The sequence below is a fragment of the Halichoerus grypus genome, chromosome 7, assembly GCF_964656455.1.
Source record: "Halichoerus grypus chromosome 7, mHalGry1.hap1.1, whole genome shotgun sequence".
Taxonomy (NCBI): domain Eukaryota; kingdom Metazoa; phylum Chordata; class Mammalia; order Carnivora; family Phocidae; genus Halichoerus; species Halichoerus grypus.
Genome location: NC_135718.1, coordinates 39,934,247 through 39,954,077, shown reverse-complemented (window position 1 = coordinate 39,954,077; position 19,831 = coordinate 39,934,247). Strand labels below are relative to the sequence as shown.

The following is a 19,831-nucleotide window of genomic DNA, read 5'->3' as shown; positions in this document are numbered from 1 at the left end:
CTCTCACAATCCAGAAGACCCGGCGTAGGGGCAGTGCGAGCCGAGCAGGTGACACGCATAAGTCGTGGGATGAGACGCAAGCTGGTCGTGCGCTGTTATCCCCGCCCCATGGAGATGTGAGACCGCAGCCCGCCAGAGGCTTGGCTCCTGGCATGCCTCAGTCTCGGGCATCTCGCCCGCCTGGAGCCGGGGCCCGAGAGCAACCTGTCCCGGCCCCGGCAAGAGCAGCAGTGGCCGGGAGGCCGGCGACCAGACTCGCCTGGGCAGGGCAGAGCCAGGCGGCAGCGCCCCAGCAAGGGCACATTAGCAGTGCTGCTGCAGCTGCTGTTACATTTAATAAGAACCTGAAATAAAGTGCTGTGTTAATTAAGTCACAGCCCGTGTGACGGCGGCTGTTACCAGCAGTGGGGAAGGGTTTTCTGAACCACCTGAGGCGAGATGGCTGGTTTTCATGTAAGACAGATGCTAACTGCAGAGAGAACCGAGAACCGCCCGAGTGGTCCATGTGGGAGCTCCACGGGTGCCAGGCCACGGGTCCGGCTGGAGCTGTGTCCAAAGCAAAGGCACAATTAGCATTATGCTGACTCAACAAGGAGCATTCAAAAAGGCTCATGTAATAGAGACAGGCAGACCTGGGACAAAGTCCTGGCTCTAGAACTTTCTAATTGGTAGTGTTGAATAACCAGGCCTCTGTTCCTCCTCCTTTAAAATAACCCCTGCCGGGGCGCCTGGGTGGGTCAGTCGTTAAGCATCTGCCTTTGGCTCAGGTCATGATCCCGGGGTCCTGGGATCGAGCCCCGCATCTGGCTCCCTGCTCCATGGGAGGCCTGCTTCTCCCTCTCCCGCTCCCCCTGCTTGTGTTCCCTCTCTCGCTGTGTCTCTGTCTGTTGAATAAATAAATAAAATCTTTAAAAATAAATAAAATAAAATAACCCCTGCCTCAGTAGGTGGTAAAGATGAGGTGAGCTACTGCACGGGAGCCCTTTGGCTGGTTTCTAAATGCTCCATATATGTCCACCCTCCTCCCCATAAGAGTAGGCAGCAGGCTTTTCAAAACCTTTGTGGGTTTTGTCTATTGAGTAAATGTCCACATCCTCCAGGAAGGAAACCTAATGGCTACTTGGGGGTCAGCCCACCCTCCATGGAGAGCAAGACTGACAAGGCAGCCCAGCTGGTACACAGGCTTCCCAAATTCTCTGTTGGACCGACAGCTCAGCTTACCAAGTGGGGTGTTAGAGCCTGGTACTTTTCTGAAGAAACCTGCCAAGGGCTGAGCCCAGCTCTTTCTCAACTGCACACGTTGGCCCCTTTATTTCTTTGGTGGTGGTGGGGTCTCAAAATTGCCTAGATGATGGGCTTGCTCTTTTCCTCCAGCCCCTGTCCCAGGACCCCACCCCTCCTCCCTTCCCCCCAGACCCCACCTTCTGCTTCCAGTAACTTTTAAATTTTCTTTTTCTTCTTCGGAGCCCCTGGTTACCTTCCCCATGCACACTGAGGTTGGGGCCCCCAACTGAGCTCCTCCGTTCCCAGTCTGCCAAGGGAAAGAGGCTTCGGGGCAGGGCTCTTGGAACACCTCTTCCTGCACGCCTGGCATGGCCGGAGGTACCTCACGCACACACGCACACTCACACTCACGTGCTCACACATGTTTGCACACCCACAACAGAGGAGAGTGTGAGAGACATTAAGACTTTAAGAAACTCCCTGGTGTTCACACTGCCAGGAGTGCAGAAACTCCCATGCAAGTCCACCTGGTTGCCCAGCTGGGGTGCCCTCTTTGAAGGACAGAGGGCAGCAGCTTAGACCAACTGATGTGCACACACCGTCCTGTAAGTGGATTGGTTACATGGGATACTTGTAAATTACCAGAAAGAACATCTGCCAGGACAATGGGTTGTCAGCCTCCTCATGAAACCAATCCCATTACCTGGATGTGGCGGTGGGTTGACTCGGGTCAGTCCCACGGGAAAGGAAGAACAGACTTTCTAGCACGTAGCGTACGAATCTCTGTGTTTGAGTGTCCTTGAGCACATGTAGTTGCTGTACTCCCTGCGGGTCTTGGTCAAGAATTCAGTGGTTTTTTTCCAACATAGTTTCCCGGCCCGTACTGGAGAGGGGTTTAAGAATGTCGCTCTGGAAAGGCTTACCCAGGGATACAGGTGCACACAGGAGTAGTGCCTTTGACACAGAACACTCCTTTCAAGACCATTTCCGGTTTTAATAGACGTACCACGATCACGGACTTTCTTCCGATTTGAACTCCTGCCAATGTCCATCAGAAGTCCTTATTGGCCATTTCTCGCCCCATTATTTTGCTTTTAATTTTGATTCATCTCTTCGCAAAATTTTGCACCTCTAGGAAGTATTTGAACTGAGGGAGGATACTTAGGGTTATATTGTTTCTGAGCCCTTAAATAATCAGAATGTCTTTCTGGCTCCTTTATGAAGGAGTGATATCAGTTGGACATCAAATCCAAAGCCTGTGCCTCTTGCCTCGGGAACCTCCAGCCTTGGCTGCCTTGTCTTCTAGCCTCTTAACATCACGTGGGAAAAGTTTTCTGCCAAAAAGAGGTTGTTCCTTCGTTGATAATGATAATATCACTATTATTTTTTTCAGCATGTTGGATACACGTAGGATTCATTGTTCTTGATACTCAAGGATATCTGCAGAATAGATTTAGGAGCAAATCTTGGCTCCATAATTCTCTCTGATCATCTGGTTTACATCCAGTCTCTAGACTTAATTTTGTTGTGGTTTTATTTTATTTTGTTTTGGACTTTCCTTATGGTGGCGCTCTGCAGACCTTCCTTGTGCCTCCCTGCCTCGCTCCTTTTCTCCCTTCCTTTTCTCTATCTTCTCTTCCTTTTCTCCTTCCTTCCTTTCCTGAGAATCGAGTCCTGGTGGAGACTCACTGCTGGCGGCCCCCAGAGTCTGTGTCCACCCACAGGCTTACAGTACAAGCAACAAAGTAGCTCCACTTTTTCTTCTAGGGAATTTGGCATTTCTTTTGTATTGCAGAGGTGAGAAAACCCATTAATTTTGAAACAAATGTATGCAAATACATTTATTAATATAGGAAATAGGAAAATCAGTTATTGCTTCCTTTATAAATAATACAGGCTTTAGTTTTAAAGATATTACTTTTGCTAAAATGCATTAGACAGCTGTGAAAAAAATAACATTTTTCTTTGTGGTAATATCTTTAACCAGATTTGTAGCACTAACAATATTTCCTATGTATATATTATTTTTATTTAATACAGGTAATCTTTTTATTACCAAATCATATTGTTTCTCAGGAGATTACCATCAGCATTCATAAAAGCTGCAAAAGGAGTCCGGGAGGACGAGAAGGCATCAATCTCCTGCAGATGTAAGGCTCGGGCTGCAGATTAAATATGCAAAGCTCTTAATATGTTTCAATGAGCCACCTGTTAGGTGCAGATTTATTTAAAAACACTCTCCCCCTATTTTGTTTCCATTTCAATTTGAATCTGATGGTGGGCATCATCCCCTAATTTCACCCCAAGAGCAAAGTGACCTTGGAGGAAAGCCACATCCTTAAGCTGCCCAGGTAGGGTGTTCTGTTGCAACTGCAGGGGCAACTGGCTTTCTCAGTGTCCCTATCCATGTGCAGAGAATGACCCATGGGCCTCCCTGGATCCTCAAGTCTGACTCAGAAAACTGACCGGCCCACCAAGATGTCCAAATGTAGCCTGCCTCAGGAGTGTGGCAGATTCTCCCTTCGCAGAAAGAGCTGAGACCCCTTGCCCCACACGTAGGAGGTCACGTTTGCCCCAGGCCCAGGGATTCCCCCAATAAACTGACACAAGAGCAAAGAATGCACACTTTGGAGGGGCATCCATGGGATTGACCCAGTTCTGCCATTGATTGCTTTGATAGCTTTGGGAAAACCAGTACACTTTGAGGAGCTTCAGTTTTCTGGTCTGCAAAATGGAAGTACAATTCCTTCCTGACACCCCTGCTGTGAGAATAAAGAGCCAACATCTCTGTACAGAGTGCCTACCATGGGGCAGACTTGCCAAGGGGAGGCTGTGGCCCTTCTTTACCCTTCATCTACTCCTGCAGCTGCCCCAAAGCTTCCTTAGGTAAATGCTGATGGGAAACCTCAGTCCCCGAGAAGAGGAGGGCACTACCCATTTGTTCTCAGGCCACAGGAACTCTGCAGAAGTTGGCAAAAGGAGGACAAGTTCTGATTGAACAAAGGCCCAGCTTTGATGGGGACAAGTGAAGTATCCAATCCCAGGCAGGTGTTTTTGGGGTGTCCCTAAACTTACGCAGACCCAAAGCCCACTTTAGAACCTCTTTCCTGAAGTCCCTCTGCCCCCAGCATCCTCATTCTTCCAACCAGACCTTTCTTCCTCCTCCCAGCCCCCAAGGCCACCTGATAAATAGGGTGACACCAACTAAAGAGATTTGATGATTCAGTTGAGAGGAGCAGAGAATCCAAGGAAAGAATTTGTTTTAAGTCTTACCTGGTCCAATCCTAGCTGCCAAGCTTGAGATGCATCAGGCCACCTGTGGAAATGGGCCTCGGAAGCAGGGCTGGCCATGGAGAGTGGACAGACATCTTGTCTCCGTGGGCCAGCTTCCGGTCTCTGGGAGGCTGGTGTACCTCCAGCTGTTCATCCTCATACCTGTTCTCTCTTGTTAGACGTCGCAGGGCGCTGACCTAGCCTGCTTGCTTCTGCTTCTGTTCCTGGCCTTGGCCTTGCCTCTGCTCAGAACACTCTGCCGTCTTCTCTGTCCCTAGGCTTGCAAACTCACCAGGGTCCACTCCTCCAAGAAACTCGCCCCGATCCCACATGGAATGGCTGACCTGCTCTCTGTCCTGTAGCGGGTTCTCTGTATCCTGTCTGTGCCTGATTCAGAGCGGGCCCTTAGCAAATGTGGGGAATGGTCAGATGAATGACTCTGCTTTTCCTGTCTCTGATCTGAGCCTGGATTTCTAAAATGGAGAATAAACAGTGCATCATGTATCCTCTGTGGGATAATCAGTGCAAGGCTCCACAGAATGGTCGAGTGACCAGAGGCACGAAGAAACCGTGGCACGCATGCACAGAGCGGAGAACGAACGTATGTGGGAGTAAATGGATGGTGGAAACCCCGTCTCAGGGGCCGTGGACAAGGAGAGGCCCACCCAGGCGGTGCCTGCGCATCTTTCTCACCACACACAGATGATCACATCGGCTCCTTTTCCTCACAGGGCGGAAGCTTTGATGTGGCAGACAGAATGTTCCACAGTGTGAAGAACGCGTGGGAGTCGGCCTCCAGAGAGAACATGAGTGACGTCAGGGAGCTGACTCCGGAGTTCTTCTACCTGCCTGAGTTTCTCATCAACTGCAATGCCGTGGAGTTCGGTGAGTGGAGGCCGGGGTGCGGCCGGGGTGGGCTGGGCAGGGCAGGGATCACTCCCCCGAAGCTCAGGTAATGACTAATGTTATCAGTACCTTTCCTGGGCAACTAAGTGAACAGGCCCTTCACCAAACCAGCGTGGTTGTTGTGAGGTCTCCCCTTGATGGCGGCACTCAATGTCGAGGTGGGAGCCAAGGAAGGACCCTAGGCCCCGGGCTGCCAGGATGGCTCTGAGCCACAGTCCCACCCGTCCTATGAGGGTCCCCGGGCCTCAATCTGCAGTGAGAAACCCTGCTATTAACCAGGTCTGGCACTGCCCTGCTGCGGGACCAGGGGCAAACCCCGACCCCTCTGGGGCCTCGTTTTCCTCCATGGCCCACAAATGGGTTAACCTGGACTCTCTGGGTCTCCTGGGAGAGACTGCTTGCTGCATGGCATCTAAGGGTGGTTGTGTGGGGATGCTGGTGGTCCTTCCTCTTTCCTGTGCTTCAGGATGAACTCTGCCTTCTCACTGGTTTACAAGAGGAACAACAATTTCAGGAGGCCCCTGTAAGCAGGTCCCCTGGTGGCTGTGTGTGGATCTTGGGAGCCTCGCTGCAAGTGTCAGGGTGACTTGTGGAAGGGGCTATGTGGTCAGAGCCTGAGGCAGGGTGTGGGCCACTTTCCCCCCAGAGGAAGGGGGAGGGGATCACTCACCCTGTGGAGGGCACTTATGAACTGTCACCAGCACACACCTGTGCCCCAGAGCTCCCCTTCCTCGGGGCCCTCCTTCTTCCTCCAAACAGCACACAGGGGCATGCAGGAACTTTTTTAGGCATTGGGGATTTAGTTGGGCCTCCTGCAACCAACTGTGCTGAAGGTGTGTGCATTCTGTACAAGGAGGGAGGAAGGGGAGAGAAAATATAAACATATTTATATAAGTGAAGTACTGTCTGATGCTGAGAATTGTTATGAAGAAAGAAGGTAGGAAAATGGTTCAAGAGTGATTCACAGGGCCCTGTGTTATTCTGGTCTCCAGGAAGGACCACCTGAGTTGGTGATAGGTGAGCTGAGACTGGCTAGTAAGAAGAGCCATATCAGGCACAGACCTGTAGGCAGAGAGAGGGGGGAAGGTTTTATTCTAGTTGCACCATGAACGCTCTGGAGGGTTTAAGCAAGACCGTAACTGATGTTTATTGGGCAACCATCATATGCCTGGAGTTTTTCTAAGCACATTATGCGTATTTCTCTTTTAATCCTTCTCCAGCCTCTGAGGGGGTGGGTGTGGGTAACAGGTAAGAAAAGTGAATCCCAAAGAGATTAAGCAATATGCCCAAGGTTGTGCGGCTAATGGGTAGGAGAGAGACTTGGGCTTGGACCCAGGCTCTTTCTAATGTCTGGGGAAGCTGCCTCTAAAAACCTTGCTGCCCTCACTTTAAAAATGGAGAGAAAATGCATAAATTATAGAGTTAAATGAAGACTCAATAAGACGATGTGTGCCAAGCACCTAGCATAGTGCCCTGGCATAGAGTTAGGTGCTCAAAATACGATAGCTTTTACTGTTAGTGTGATTATCTCCTTAGTGCTCTAGCACTGGATAGAAAGCACCCAGATGAAAAGGCACAGAATAGTAGGGAGGAAGACAACAAAGACCACATCACTGCCATTTTATAGGACTTGTGAATCAAGCACAAACCTGCCTGGGAAGCAAGGAGGGCCTCGTGGAGGGTCAAAGGAATATTCCAGGCAGATGCGTGGAGGGACACACCAGACAGAAGAAGCAGGAAGTAGTGAAGCCTGTGCAGGACATAGCTCTTAGCCTGATCTGCCTGGAATCAGAAGTCCTGGATAGCACAGTGTGTATTCCCCCTGGTTCCTAGCCCAGTTTGGGCTCTCATTTACCCAAAGCTCTGCTGTTTCTCACCCCACTCAGGCTGCATGCAGGATGGGACAGCACTGGGAGACGTGCAACTCCCTCCCTGGGCTGATGGGGACCCTCGGAAATTCATCAGCCTGCACAGACAGGTGAGTTGACCAGGGTCACGTCAGAGGCCCTGGCATCCTGAATGAAGACCGCAGTATTTTCTTAATCTCCATGGAGGCTTTCTGTGCAAGCAGAGGGCTATTGACAAGCATTTCTGAGGCTCTTATGTCTAGAGAGCCCAGAGAAGGTGCTAGGCTCCATGCTCCAGGTTAACAGGAAAAAGTTCCATTAGACTTTGCCCTTGTGCCAGTTTGTTGTGGGAATCACTGGGGGAAGCAAATTCAGACTTTTTTTTGGATGCCCTGGAGGTCAAGTTAGTGACTTTCGCTGGCCCTGTAGGCAGGGCCATGCCTGGACCATACTGCTCAGTATAGCTCAGAGAGGGGCTGGAGGCCCTGAAGGGCTCCTACTGGCCGAAGGATTTGCCAGGACTGGGGAATACTTCTTAACCAGAGAGGTTGATGTGGTAGAGGCTATTTTGGGACACATATCCTAGATCAAATACATGCATTAGCATAAACCACGAAAATACATGCAACATCATTAGTCATCAGGGAAACATAAATTAAAACCACAGGAGATGACATTACATACTTACAAGAGTGGCTAAAATTTTAAATATTGACAAAACCAAGAGTAAGCAAGAATAGGGAGAATCAGAACTCATTACACATTGTTTGTAGGAAAATAAAATGGAAAAGCCACTTTGGAAAAAAATTAGTAGTTTCTTATAAAGTTGAAGACGCATTTGCCTTATCACCCAGCAATTCCACTTGTATATATTGACCCAAGAGAAATAAAGACATGTCCATGGAAAAGCATGCACAAAAATATGCATCAGTTTTATTCATACTTATCAAAAACTGAAAACAACCCAAATATCCAGCAACTGGTAATGGATAAACAAATGATTTATCCACACAATGGAATACTACTTAGCAATAAAAAGAAATAGATTACTGATACATGGAGCAACACAAATTAATCTCAAAAGCATTATCCTAAGCAAAAGAAGCCAAAACTCAAAGCTACATACTATGGGATTCTATTTATGTGACATTCTGGAAAAGGTAAACTTATGGGGACAGAAGGCAGATCAGTAGTTACTAAGGTCTGGAGTAGGGGTGATGGGAAAGGAGTACAAGAGAACATTTTGAGTTGATGTAAATGTCCTATATCTCGGTTATGGTGGTAGTTACATGATCGCATGCCTTTGTCAGAACACACTGAACTATACATTTAAAAAGGGTGAAATTTATTATATGTGAATTGTACCTAAAAAGAAAAAAATCTGGGGTGGGCCTGACTAGTAAAAACAAAGCTGTATTCTTTCTTCTGTCCTTCTCCCTCGGCAAGGAGAAAATTCTTCCCTGGTTTATCCTTGCCTCTGGAAATGTAGTAATGGTAGGCATCTCTCCCACAACCCACTGGTCTTGAGTAGTTGGACCAGAGACGAACTTAACCTTCAGGTGGCAGCAGCTCTCTGCCAAGGTGCTCTCAGAAAAGTTCTTAGCCTGGGCTGAGTGAGCAGATTCACTCTACAGGTCTGCAGATGCCAGTGGTCTAGTGGGGAGGCAGCTTGATGAAATAACCATGCAAATAACAAGGAAATTATAACTGCACAAAGTGCTATGAAGGAGAGAAATTCAATGCCATCAGATATAGATTAGAGGTGTGACCAAGGGGAACTGGGTGGTGACAACAGTGGGGAGACCTCTTTTGGGGGAGTAAAGATTAGGTTGGAGTGGGTTCGGATGTTAATGATCAATGTCAGTGAAAATATCAGAGTAGGAATCTCTGAAAATCTTCTACTCCATAAAAGTAATAAGAATAATGGCAAAATTGTCATAAAAAAAACTCTTCAGAACTCAGGAAATTAACCAGAGGCTTGGAAAAATCAGGGGAGTATTCCTTTGAGAAAAATGGCTGAATCTTTGTAAAGACAGCAAACTTTGTGGTGTTTTACCTTACACTATACTCATTTCTCCTATTCAACTCCATAGTAGCTTTGAAAACCAACAGCCCACAATAACAGTGGAAACCAACAACCTAGCAGTCATTGGAGGGAGAAGAATGGGGTTGGAGCTCCTTCAAAGCCCCATATCCAGAGAACTGTCATTATTTGACCTGTTAGTGGTTCCCTGAAAGTCCCCACCAGCAAGGCTGTCTTTATTTGATCTCAAAGCCTGCATAGTACAAAAGCCTTTCCTTTGGTGACATTTGTGAAAAAATAAACCAGAGACAATTGTTCAACACTGTGGCTGCCAGAGGCAGTGGATATAATTGGACAAACAATAGACTAACCAAAAATCTTAAATGGAAAAACTAGGGAATGAGCTACTTATTAGGAGGCCTTGAAACAACTTCAAAATATCCAACAAATGTTGGAGAGGTTGTGGAGAAAGGGGAACCCTCTTACACTATTGGTAGGAATGCAAGTTGGTACAACCACTTTGGAAAACAGTGTGGAGTTTCCTCAAAAAATTAAAAATAGAGCTACCCTATGACCCAGCAATTGCACTACTGGGTATTTACCACAAAGACACAGATGTAGTGAAAAGAAGGGCCATATGCACCCCAATGTTCATAGCAGCAATGTCCGCAATAGCCAAACTGTGGAAAGAGCCAAAATGCCCTTCAACAGACGAATGGATAAAGAAGATGTGGTCCATATATACTGTGGAATATTACTCAGCCATCAGAAAGGATGAATACCCAACTTTTATATCAACATGGATGGGACTGGAGGAGATTATGCTAAGTAAAATAAGTCAAGCAGAGAAAGTAATTAGCATATGGTTTCACTCATATGTGGAACATAAGGAATAGCATGGAGGACATTAGGAGAAGGAAGGGAAAAATGAAGGGGGGGAAATCAGAGGCAGAGACGAACCATGAGAGACTGTGGACTCTGAGAAACAAACTGAGGGTTTTGGAGGGGAGGGGGGTCAGGGGATGGGTTAGCCCGGTGAAGGATATTAAGGAGGGCACGTATTGCATGGAGCGCTGGGTGTTATATGCAAACAATGAATCATGGAACACTACATCAAAAACTAATGATGTACTGTATGGTGACTATACATAACATAATAAAAAAAATTTTAAAAAAATCCCTGAAATCTAGAAGGACACACACATCTATAGGGCTGCTTTCATGCACAAGGCTGTGTTCATGCTCCTAAGGTCCTAAGCTTCACTTCTGGCTGAAATTGAGGCTCTGTGCAAGCAGGATGTGAGGTAAACTCAGAGTTTTTACCAGGCAGCTTCTGCCTGGCTGAACGCTAAAGCTATGCCCTAATATGCACACAAAGCCCCTCGCTAGGCAAAGACTGGAATACTAGCTGGTTCTAGGCATTTAAAGAAATCTTCATCCAATCATAAGATGACCATTAAGCTAACAGAGAAGAGGTTTTAGTGGCCACATACAACAAAAAATATAGACTTTATAGAACTAGTTCAGAAAAGTCACTAAATAAACAAACAACAATAACAAACAGTAACAACAACAAGCCCTGGGGAGAGGGGAAAATCTGATTTCCAGAGTTGACACATCATATTATCTAAAATGTCCAATTTTCCACAAAAATTATGAGACATGTAAAGAAAAAAAAGTATGGCTCATACAGAGGGAAAAAAGCAGTCAATAAAAATATCTCTAAGGAAGCCTAAACTTTGGACTTACTAGACAAAGACTTTAAACCAGCTATTGTAAATATATTCAAAGCATTAAATAAAACAATGTTTAAAGACCTAAAGGAGAGTATAACAATGAGAAAATATAAATAAGGAGATAGAAATTGTGCAAAGGAACCAAATAGAAATTGTGGAGCTAAGAAGTACAGTAACTGAGATGAAAAATTCACTAGAAGGGATCAATAGCAGGCAGAAGAAAGAATCAACAAACTTGGAAGATAGGTCAATTGAGATTATCCAGTCTGAGAAACAGGAAGAAATGAGTGAAGAAAAATGAACAGAACCTAGGCACCTGCAGAACACCATCAAATGTACCAACATACACAAATTGGAAGAACCAGAAAGAAAGGAGAGAATGGGGCAGAAAGAATATTTGAAGAAATAATGTTCAAAAACATCCCAATTTTGATGCCAAGCATTAATTTATACATCCAAGACACTCAATAAATTCCAAGTAGGATAAACTCAAAGAGATCTATACTTACACACATCATAAATTGTCAAAAAGGAAAGTCAAAGGAAGAATCTTGAAAGCAACAAAAGCAACTCATCACTTACAAGCTATCTTCAATAAGATTAATAGTTAATATTTCATTAGAAACCATAGAGGTGGGGCACCTGGGTGGCTCAGTTGGTTGGGCATCTGCCTTTGGCTCAGGTCATGATCCCAGGGTCCTGGGATCGAGCCCTGTGCCAGGCTTCCTCCTCAGTGGGGAGTCTGCTTAAACCTCTCCCTCTGCCCCTCCACCCCCACCCTGTGCTCTCTTGCTCATGCTCTCTCTCTCTCAAATAAATAATCTTCTTTAAAAACAAGAAACCATAGAGGTAAGAAGGCAGTGGTATGAAATATTCAAAGTGCTGAAAGACTATAAGCCAATAATTTTATAGCCAGCAAAACTATTCTTCAATGAGGAAGAAATTAAGATATTCCCAGACATATAAAACTAAAACCATTTATCATTAGCAGACCTGCCCTATAAAAAACACTAAAGGGAGTTCTCCATGCTAAAATAAAGGACAGTAACTCAAGTCCACATGAAGAAATAAAGGAGGTGAGTGATAATAAGGAAACAGAAATGGTAAGGATGGGAAGAAACGATACACATCAAACTCCAAGCCAGTGCCTGGCACCTAGTAGGTGCACAGTGTAATCATTGTAGCTAACATTACGTGGAGCTCACTATGCACCAGGCATGGACACAAACCAAACCTCACATAATTCCACAAAGAAGGTACAATTACTGTCCCCATTTCATAGATGAAGAAGATGAAGGCACTGAGGAACAGAGATGTTAAGAAATGGCCATGGCAGGGCTGGGGTCCAGCCTGCTCCAGAGCGTATTCTCCTAACTGCTACACTTAGTCTCAACCTCCTGACATCTCTGGTCAGAATCAGCTCTCCTTTTTTCTTATATCAATCTCAACAGGACCCCAAGACTTTATTTTCAGCCTTCTGTTTAGATATCACTGCAAGACATAGATATTCTGAACTCATGGTTATAGCGTGGAGTGAATGAGCTAGGGTTATGGGAGCAGTCAGATCTCTTTTCCCACTAGCTGGAGGCAGGAATTGGATGGTCATTGGATGGCCCACATGTCTGCCCACTTAGTGCTCATCAAGCTCAGTGAGATGTCACATCTTTCCTGTGCAGAGCCAGCATCCTGAGGCATGTGCCCCCTCGTGATCTGTGCAGAGGGCTCACAAGTCCAAGAGAGGCCTTCATTTTTCATGCTCTTTGGGTTTTGGTTCCAGGCTCTGGAAAGTGACTTTGTCAGTGCCAACCTCCACCACTGGATAGACCTCATTTTTGGGTACAAGCAGCAGGGGTCAGCTGCGGTGGAAGCTGTTAATACCTTCCACCCCTACTTCTACGGTGACAAAATGGACCTCAGCAGCATCAGTGACCCCTTGATCAGGAGCACCATCCTGGGGTTTGTCAGCAACTTTGGACAGGTGCCCAAACAGGTACAGCATCCATGTTCTTGGTCTTGCTTTCTCAAAAGAGTGTGTGCACTGTGAGCTTGGGAGTGAGAGTGAGGACATTTTCTCCTGGATAGGAACAAGAGAGGACTGGGGAGGGGGAAATGGTCTTCCTACACCCCTCAACATCAGGGCTTACCCCTCTGTTTCCATCTGATGTTGATGAAGATGACATCATTAATGATAATGATGAGGACTACATTCCCCTGTGATACATGTGACAGACACTACAGTAAATCCGTAGGATTTAATTGTCTATATGTGTGTCTATACTTCAGAGTTGCTGTGAAGAGCCAATGAATGGAGACGTTAAGTGCTCGAAAGTGCCTGAAACGTGATGGGCGCTCTACAAATGTTAGTTACTAGTATGATTCCCTCATTGAATCCCCTCATAAGCTCTGGGTATAGGGATTATTCTTTTACAGATCAGGAAGCTGAGGCTCAGAGAGGCTGAATATGTAACTTGCCCACAGTTGCACTTTCGCAGATGCCAGAGCTAGAGCTCTAGCCCCATCTGGCTGGCCCCAAAGCCTATGCCATTCACCAGCAGTGGGAGAGTATCTGAGTTCTGCCCCCTGGGCTCCTGGTGAAGTTGCTGGGGTCTCACGTGGACCTTTGGCTTCACTGGCTCCATCCTGCATCAGGATAGTCATGTAGCAATATGAGGCTATATGTTCATGGTGACATCCTGGTGAATGGTGGGCAAAAGGAGCACTTATTTAACTGATCCCAGCCTTGTTGACCCTCAAACTTCAGTTCAGCGTGGAGAGGCTTTCTTCCTAAGGACAGCCATCTGGGCTACTAGCGTAGCCCCATGGGCTGGGGTCTCAGCCTAGGAAGTCAGGAGCCATGCTGGGAAATGAGTGCATAAGCCCAGCCAATTCTGGGGCCATCTTGGGCAGCAGCCTTACCCACATGTAACCATGAGGTTTGGATGGGCTCATCTTACAGTGCAAATCTAGTAACATCTTTTCTACCTGGTCTTACGTGACATGCTCCAGGTTTGCTCAGCTCCCAGGGGAGGGCAATGTGAGAAGTGCCTAAGGGTGACTTGGAGAATGGACAATGTATCCAAAATGTGGGTTTAGCCAGGAAACACTTCTTAGGAAAGAGAGAATTTCAGGAAAGAAGCTCGGGTAGCATAATGGTTCATTTCTTTAAGAAATGAAATAATCCAGATAAAGCAATTCAATCAAAATAGTAGCTACCCCCATCCAATTGTGTCCTGGGTGATATACTCACCGCCCTTGTCCACAAGCAAAAAATATTTTCACATCAATGTGCTCACAGAGTGCACACAGTTTTAGATTCTGATTTTATTTAGTGATGTAGCATATTAGCTTTTACAAAAATATTTCTAAGTAATCATCAGAATTAGAGTTCTTCCAGTGGTCCCAACTAGAGGCAGGATTAAAATACTTCAGGACCATGGACTTGCCATCAAGGGGCTGTGCGTGCTGAGGCTATGACAGGCCTGTAGCCTCTGGTGCTTTAGTCATTCTGCTGTGCAAAGGAGGGACATTCTTTAAAAAATCACTCATTTAAAAATCACTGTTCTGATTTCTGTTTGTATTGATCACCCACCAACTTTATTAGGTAGACCAGTATCTGATCAAGGGCTGTCACTGAGCCTAGACTGCTGTGAGAACCCCCCCCCCCCCCCGGCTGCCAGCTGAGCGTTGCCTCTGCCCCTGGGTCCAGCTGGGGCCAGATCTCCCCCCTCCATTGTGGCACCCAGTGGATGTTTCCATCGAGGAGCATGAGCCCGATGGCTGGAAAAAACAGCCTTGTTGGGGAGGGGAGGGTGGAGAGCTGGCCTCAGCTGCCCTTTGTGGCAGCAGCAAGATTCTGCTAGCAGCATGGCCTTGCACTTCATGTTTTGCCTGGTTATGCAAAAAGTTTGGCATTAGGGACGATTTGACAGCAGAGATCTAAGAAAAATGAAAATAAAAAAGGCCACTAATGGGGTTTGCCTGTGCTCTTTGGAATGTTTGAAGGGATGCTATTAAAGAATTCTGTGTTGATGCCCAGATGGATGTGCCTGCAGAGAGTTTGTAAGGGAAAGGGAAAAAAAAAAATACGAGAAAGAGCTGAAGCAAATGAAGAGAGACATGTGATCTAGAGTGGAAAGAGGGTCATTCTGACTCCATGATATGAGACGCAGCTCTGCCAGGGACCAGGGCTCCTCGATGAGGTCATCCTGTCCCAGGCAGCATGGAAAAGATGACAGTTTGGCAGCCAGGAGGGCTATTTCTGCTAGTCCCGCACCATGAGCTGGAGAAAGTAGCTGCCCCTCTCTGAGCCCCAAGCCCCTTATCTGCGACATCTGAGGGTTGAACCAGACAGTTCTGTTTATGCTCATCTCAGTCAGGAGCAAGCCCAGCCCAGGCACTCAGAGCAAAGGTGCTGCTGTGACTTGCGTGGGGACGCCGCCGCCTCAGGCCATCCATCCCTAATGACTTGTGTGGTCTGCGTCTGTCCTCTGTCTCTCCAGCTCTTTACGAAACCCCACCCAGCCAGGACCACTGTGGGCAAGCCTTCACCTGGAAAGGATGCTGTCCTGCCTGGGAGCCTGCCCAGCCACCCACAGCCCTTCTTCTACAACCTGCATGCGCTGAGGCCCTCCCAGGTCACAGTCAAAGGTGCCTACCTGGTCTGCTTTGTTTGGCGCCCTGTCCCAGAGTTGTCCCTTCAGCGACTATTGCTCCTTTGGAGGTTCGGGGGTACAGACCCTTCAGGGTCTTGGGGTCTGGCTTTAGATGGCGGTATCTCTAGTCACAAAAGGAATCTGGGGAGGCCTCTGCTCTGGAAATGTCCAGAACCACCTCTGTTAGATCCTGAGAGACTGACCTGTCTGTCTAAGACACACATTCCTCTCTTTCTTTCATATATGTGCGCGCACGCGTGCACACACACACACACCTCTCTTTCTCTCTCTTTCTCTTTCTCTCTCTTTCCTATACACACACACCCCTCCTCACCTCCAAAGCCAAGTGAGGAAGTCCCAGATTTCCCGAGGGAAGTACAGCCTCCCCTCAGTGGTACCCACAGTCACTGTTGCTCCTGAGCACCCAGGTGGGCCTGCGGGCCTTAGCCAAGAGCATCTGTCCTGGGCAGACAGCCCAGTGGGAGTTCCAGCCCGGCTGCTTCCTGGAGACACGGTGTGTGTAAAGTCTGATGTCTGCCACCTGCGGGCTGCACAGCTTTGGGGAAATCCCACTGCATGGGGCAACATTCTGGAGTTGTATAAGGACTATAAGGTGGGGTTTGTTGGGGTTTTGTGATGTGTCCTTTTTTTCCCTTCAAATCCAAGAATGGTGTCTTTGGTACACCCCACCCTGCTAGATAAGGTGCCCAGGAGGGGCAGGAAGGGCAGAGCCCCACCAAGGCTCCTGTGGCTGCCCGGACAGCCTCAGCCGCTCCTCCCCTGGCATCAGCCCTCAGAGACACTGAAGACCTGTGTGGCCACATGCGAGCTTCATGTATGTGCGAAGGCAGGGGAGGGCCCAGCTCGGGACCAGGGTCTGACACGGCCCCTGGAGTGAGGCCCTCGGGTGCGGTGCCTTGGCGAGCAAGCGGCCCCTGCCCAGGCTGGTGCTTTGCCAAGTCTGGGTTACCTGCCATGGCTCCTGTCTGGGCCCAGTGATAGGGGGTGTTGTCCTTTGGCGTGTAAGCTCCACCATACTAACTGCGGGGTAGATATGTACCTTTTCTCTCTAGGCTCCGAATCGCCCAAAGGAGCCATTGGCCACATCGTCTCTACCGAGAAGAGCATCCTGGCCGTGGAGAAGAACAAGGTGCTGCTGCCTCCTCTCTGGAACAGGACCTTCAGCTGGGGCTTTGATGACTTCAGCTGCTGCCTGGGGAACTATGGCTCCGACAAGGTGGGTGGGCGTGGGGCGCAGGGGCGGGCTCAGGGAGCAGGGCAGGCACGGGGCCTCGGCCTCTGTCTGTTGGGGCAGAGGCAGTCAGAGGATGGGCCGGCCCAAAGCAGGCACAGCTGCCCACACCCCACTGCCTCCACGTGGCCGTGCCCCCCGCCTGGGAGGGAGAGGTTTGTACGGCTGGGCTCAGGGCCCTTGCGGGCCAAGCCTCCAACCTGTGTTCGGAGGAGTGGAGCTTGCAAGTTCTCGGTGCACGCCGTCACCTTAGAGCAGTCTCTGCTACCAGCTGGTCACTTGGCTACATGGAGGCCACTCAGACTCTCACTCAGCTTGGGTGGGAAGTCAGCATTCCTCTGGCCCTGGTCATGGCTCAGAGTCAGAGGACAGTCACTGAGCATTCAGCCAGTGCCAGAAGCCAACCATCTGGTTAGTCTTGACTAACCATGACTCCATCCTTGACTCAGGCCATCCAGTGACCTCACTTCTTGCTGGGGCCCTGGCAGCCTCCCAGGCTCCTTGCCTAGCCCCCCTCCCCTCCCACCCTAATTCCCACCCACTGATCACATGGCATGAACTCCCTGCCCACCAAGCTCTGCCTCTCCACCCCCAGCCTTCCCTACCACTTCATGAGGCAGCCTGAAACTAGTCCCAGATATCAGCCCCTCCTGAAAACTGTCTCTGACCTCCTCAGGCTGTCGTTGGCCTCCTGAGGCTCACTGTGCTCCCAAGGGATTCTCACAATGTCTCCATGACTTCCTGCTTGCTTGTCTCTCCCCACTCCCTAGAGTATGAGCTCCCTGGGGACAGGCTTGGACTGTCTGGATTTTGTCACCAGAGCCAGCCTCCCGAACAAGTGACATGTCCCCCCGTTCCCATGGCCCACAGGCAAGCCAGCAGTATCCAGACCTGCCTTTGTCCCTGTGTCACCCTGTCCTGGCCCCCAGCCCTGTGCTGGCCGGGGCACCAGGGCTCATCCCGCTTGTCTCCTCTAGATCCTAATGACATTCGAGAACCTGGCTGCCTGGGGCCGCTGTCTGTGTACCGTGTGCCCAGCCCCCACAGTGATCATCACCTCTGGGACCAGCGCTGTGGTGTGCGTGTGGGAGCTCAGCATAGCCAAAGGCCGCCCAAGAAGCCTGCACCTCAAGCAGGTATGGGGCCTCGGTGGGGACGGTGCCTGGGGCGGGTGCGGCACCCTAGTGTGGCCCAACTCCCTGAGCACCGAAAGCCCTGCCTCCCTCAGGAGCAGAGAACACAGCGAGGCACTGGGGGCAGCACACGGCTCTGTGCCATGAGAGGGCCACGGTTTCATGGCCACAGTGGATTTGACAAGCCCGCGGGGCAGGTGCCTCCGTGGAGACCCACGCCTCCGTGAGAGATGCTGCTTGCACCGCAGAGCCAATGAAACCAGTTTCCTTGTGCTAGAGCCCGTTTTTGACCATGTGCCAGGGACATTTTATGCCGAACATTTTGCCTTCTGAACAGCCCTGTCAAATACGTACTATTATCGTCCTTACTTTACTGCTGAAAAAAAAGCCGGTGCAAGGAAGTTAAGTGACTGGTGCTAGAGGCAGAAATGGAAAGGCTGTTTCAGACCAGAAGTGGTTGTGCAGGAATAGAGCAAAAGCAGGGGGCAATGGCCTCATTCTGGTCCCGCCTCAGGAGCCACCGCCTTCCTGCCTTTGCACCCTTGAACTTGCCTGAGAGTACCACTAGGTCTCCTCAACTCTGAAGTGCAACTTGTGTTTATATCTGCTTTATAGTTAGCCGTAGAGACCCAAGATAACGAAAACCCAAACGAATCATACAAAACTCACCATGGGCCAGATTTCCTAAACTGAACATGTTTCACCGGAACTGATCCTGGGTTTCTCTGGATGCTTTTCAAGCCACCCCCCAGTGCATGGGCAGTGCACGGTGGACTCTCATGAACATGAGGTGAAGGAAGTCAGTGCTGAGGGGGCGGATGAATCCTGAGGAGCAGTGGCACCTGCCGGGCCGGGGCAGCAGTGTGGGCCAAGCGCAGGCTGCCTTCACCAGACTCTCCAAGGCGATCCTCCAAAGCCAGCCTCGGAGCGCCCTGCCTTTTCACATTTTCCCATCGTTCTGGGTTTCCCTGCTCCTTTCCATGAACTGCAGTCAGGAGGCTGGGTTCTAATTCCAGACTTAAGTGAAGAGACAGTGCATTACTCTGTGGAGCCTTCCCCTCTCCCAGGCACCACTCTGGGGATAGCCAGAGATCCAGCCTGACTGCAGAGCTGGCCTTGGGGAGTCGGGGAAGCGGGCTGCCCCAGCTGCTCTGAGGTCCCTTTTAGAAATGAAGATGAACTGTAAAAGCCCCAGTATTGACAGCATAAAAATGCCATTCATCATCCTCTCCTAGTTATAAATCAAGAGGGAAAGGATGCGGAATCCCACACGCTCTTATTTCCTAGGCCAAATAGCACACTTTCTCATTTACCTCTGGTAGCTGACATGGCCTTGGGGCTCCCCCAGACCACCAGCTGCTCAGTGATCTGTCTGTCCCCCACTTGTTGACAAAATCATCATTAAGTAGTTTCATAAACAGTTTTTTTGAGGGTTTTATTTTTGAAAGATATTACAACATTAAAGACAAATGTCAAATTCACTTCAAAGTTGAACAATTCTTTCCAATCCCTATAAAAGTTTTGTTGCATACTGCCATGCCCAGATATACATATTTATACCATTCTGATCATTGTGTAGGTATGTTTATTCTGTTTTTGCCCAGCCTATCACATTGTTTCTGCTTTTCCACAGTCTCTATAATTTACATTTCAATTGTTCCGCATTATTCCATTTCCATAAAATTACATTTCAATTGTTTTATTATGTCAGTGCACCACAGTTTAATAAACCATTTCTTCTAAAACTAGACAATTACATTACTTCCAAATTTTAACTGTTTTAAA

General features: G+C 48.5%; 1 protein-coding gene across 8 annotated transcripts in view; it reads left to right on the top strand.

The window, feature by feature from the left end:
* Positions 1 to 19,831, top strand: part of WDFY4 (WDFY family member 4) — a 286,087-nt gene that overhangs the window by 254,283 nt on the left and 11,973 nt on the right. For 6 of the 8 annotated variants that reach the window (XM_036103143.2, XM_036103140.2, XM_078077459.1 and 3 more), the window contains 6 exons: positions 5,229 to 5,382; positions 7,290 to 7,381; positions 12,787 to 12,999; positions 15,509 to 15,656; positions 16,714 to 16,898; positions 17,891 to 18,049. In XM_036103143.2, the coding sequence (XP_035959036.2) occupies positions 5,229 to 5,382; positions 7,290 to 7,381; positions 12,787 to 12,999; positions 15,509 to 15,656; positions 16,714 to 16,898; positions 17,891 to 18,049 (951 nt within the window). Of the gene's footprint in view, positions 1 to 5,228; positions 5,383 to 7,289; positions 7,382 to 12,786; positions 13,000 to 15,508; positions 15,657 to 16,713; positions 16,899 to 17,890; positions 18,050 to 19,831 lie in introns of those variants that run through there. The other 2 variants (XM_036103144.2, XM_078077461.1) reach the window with 2 other exon arrangements.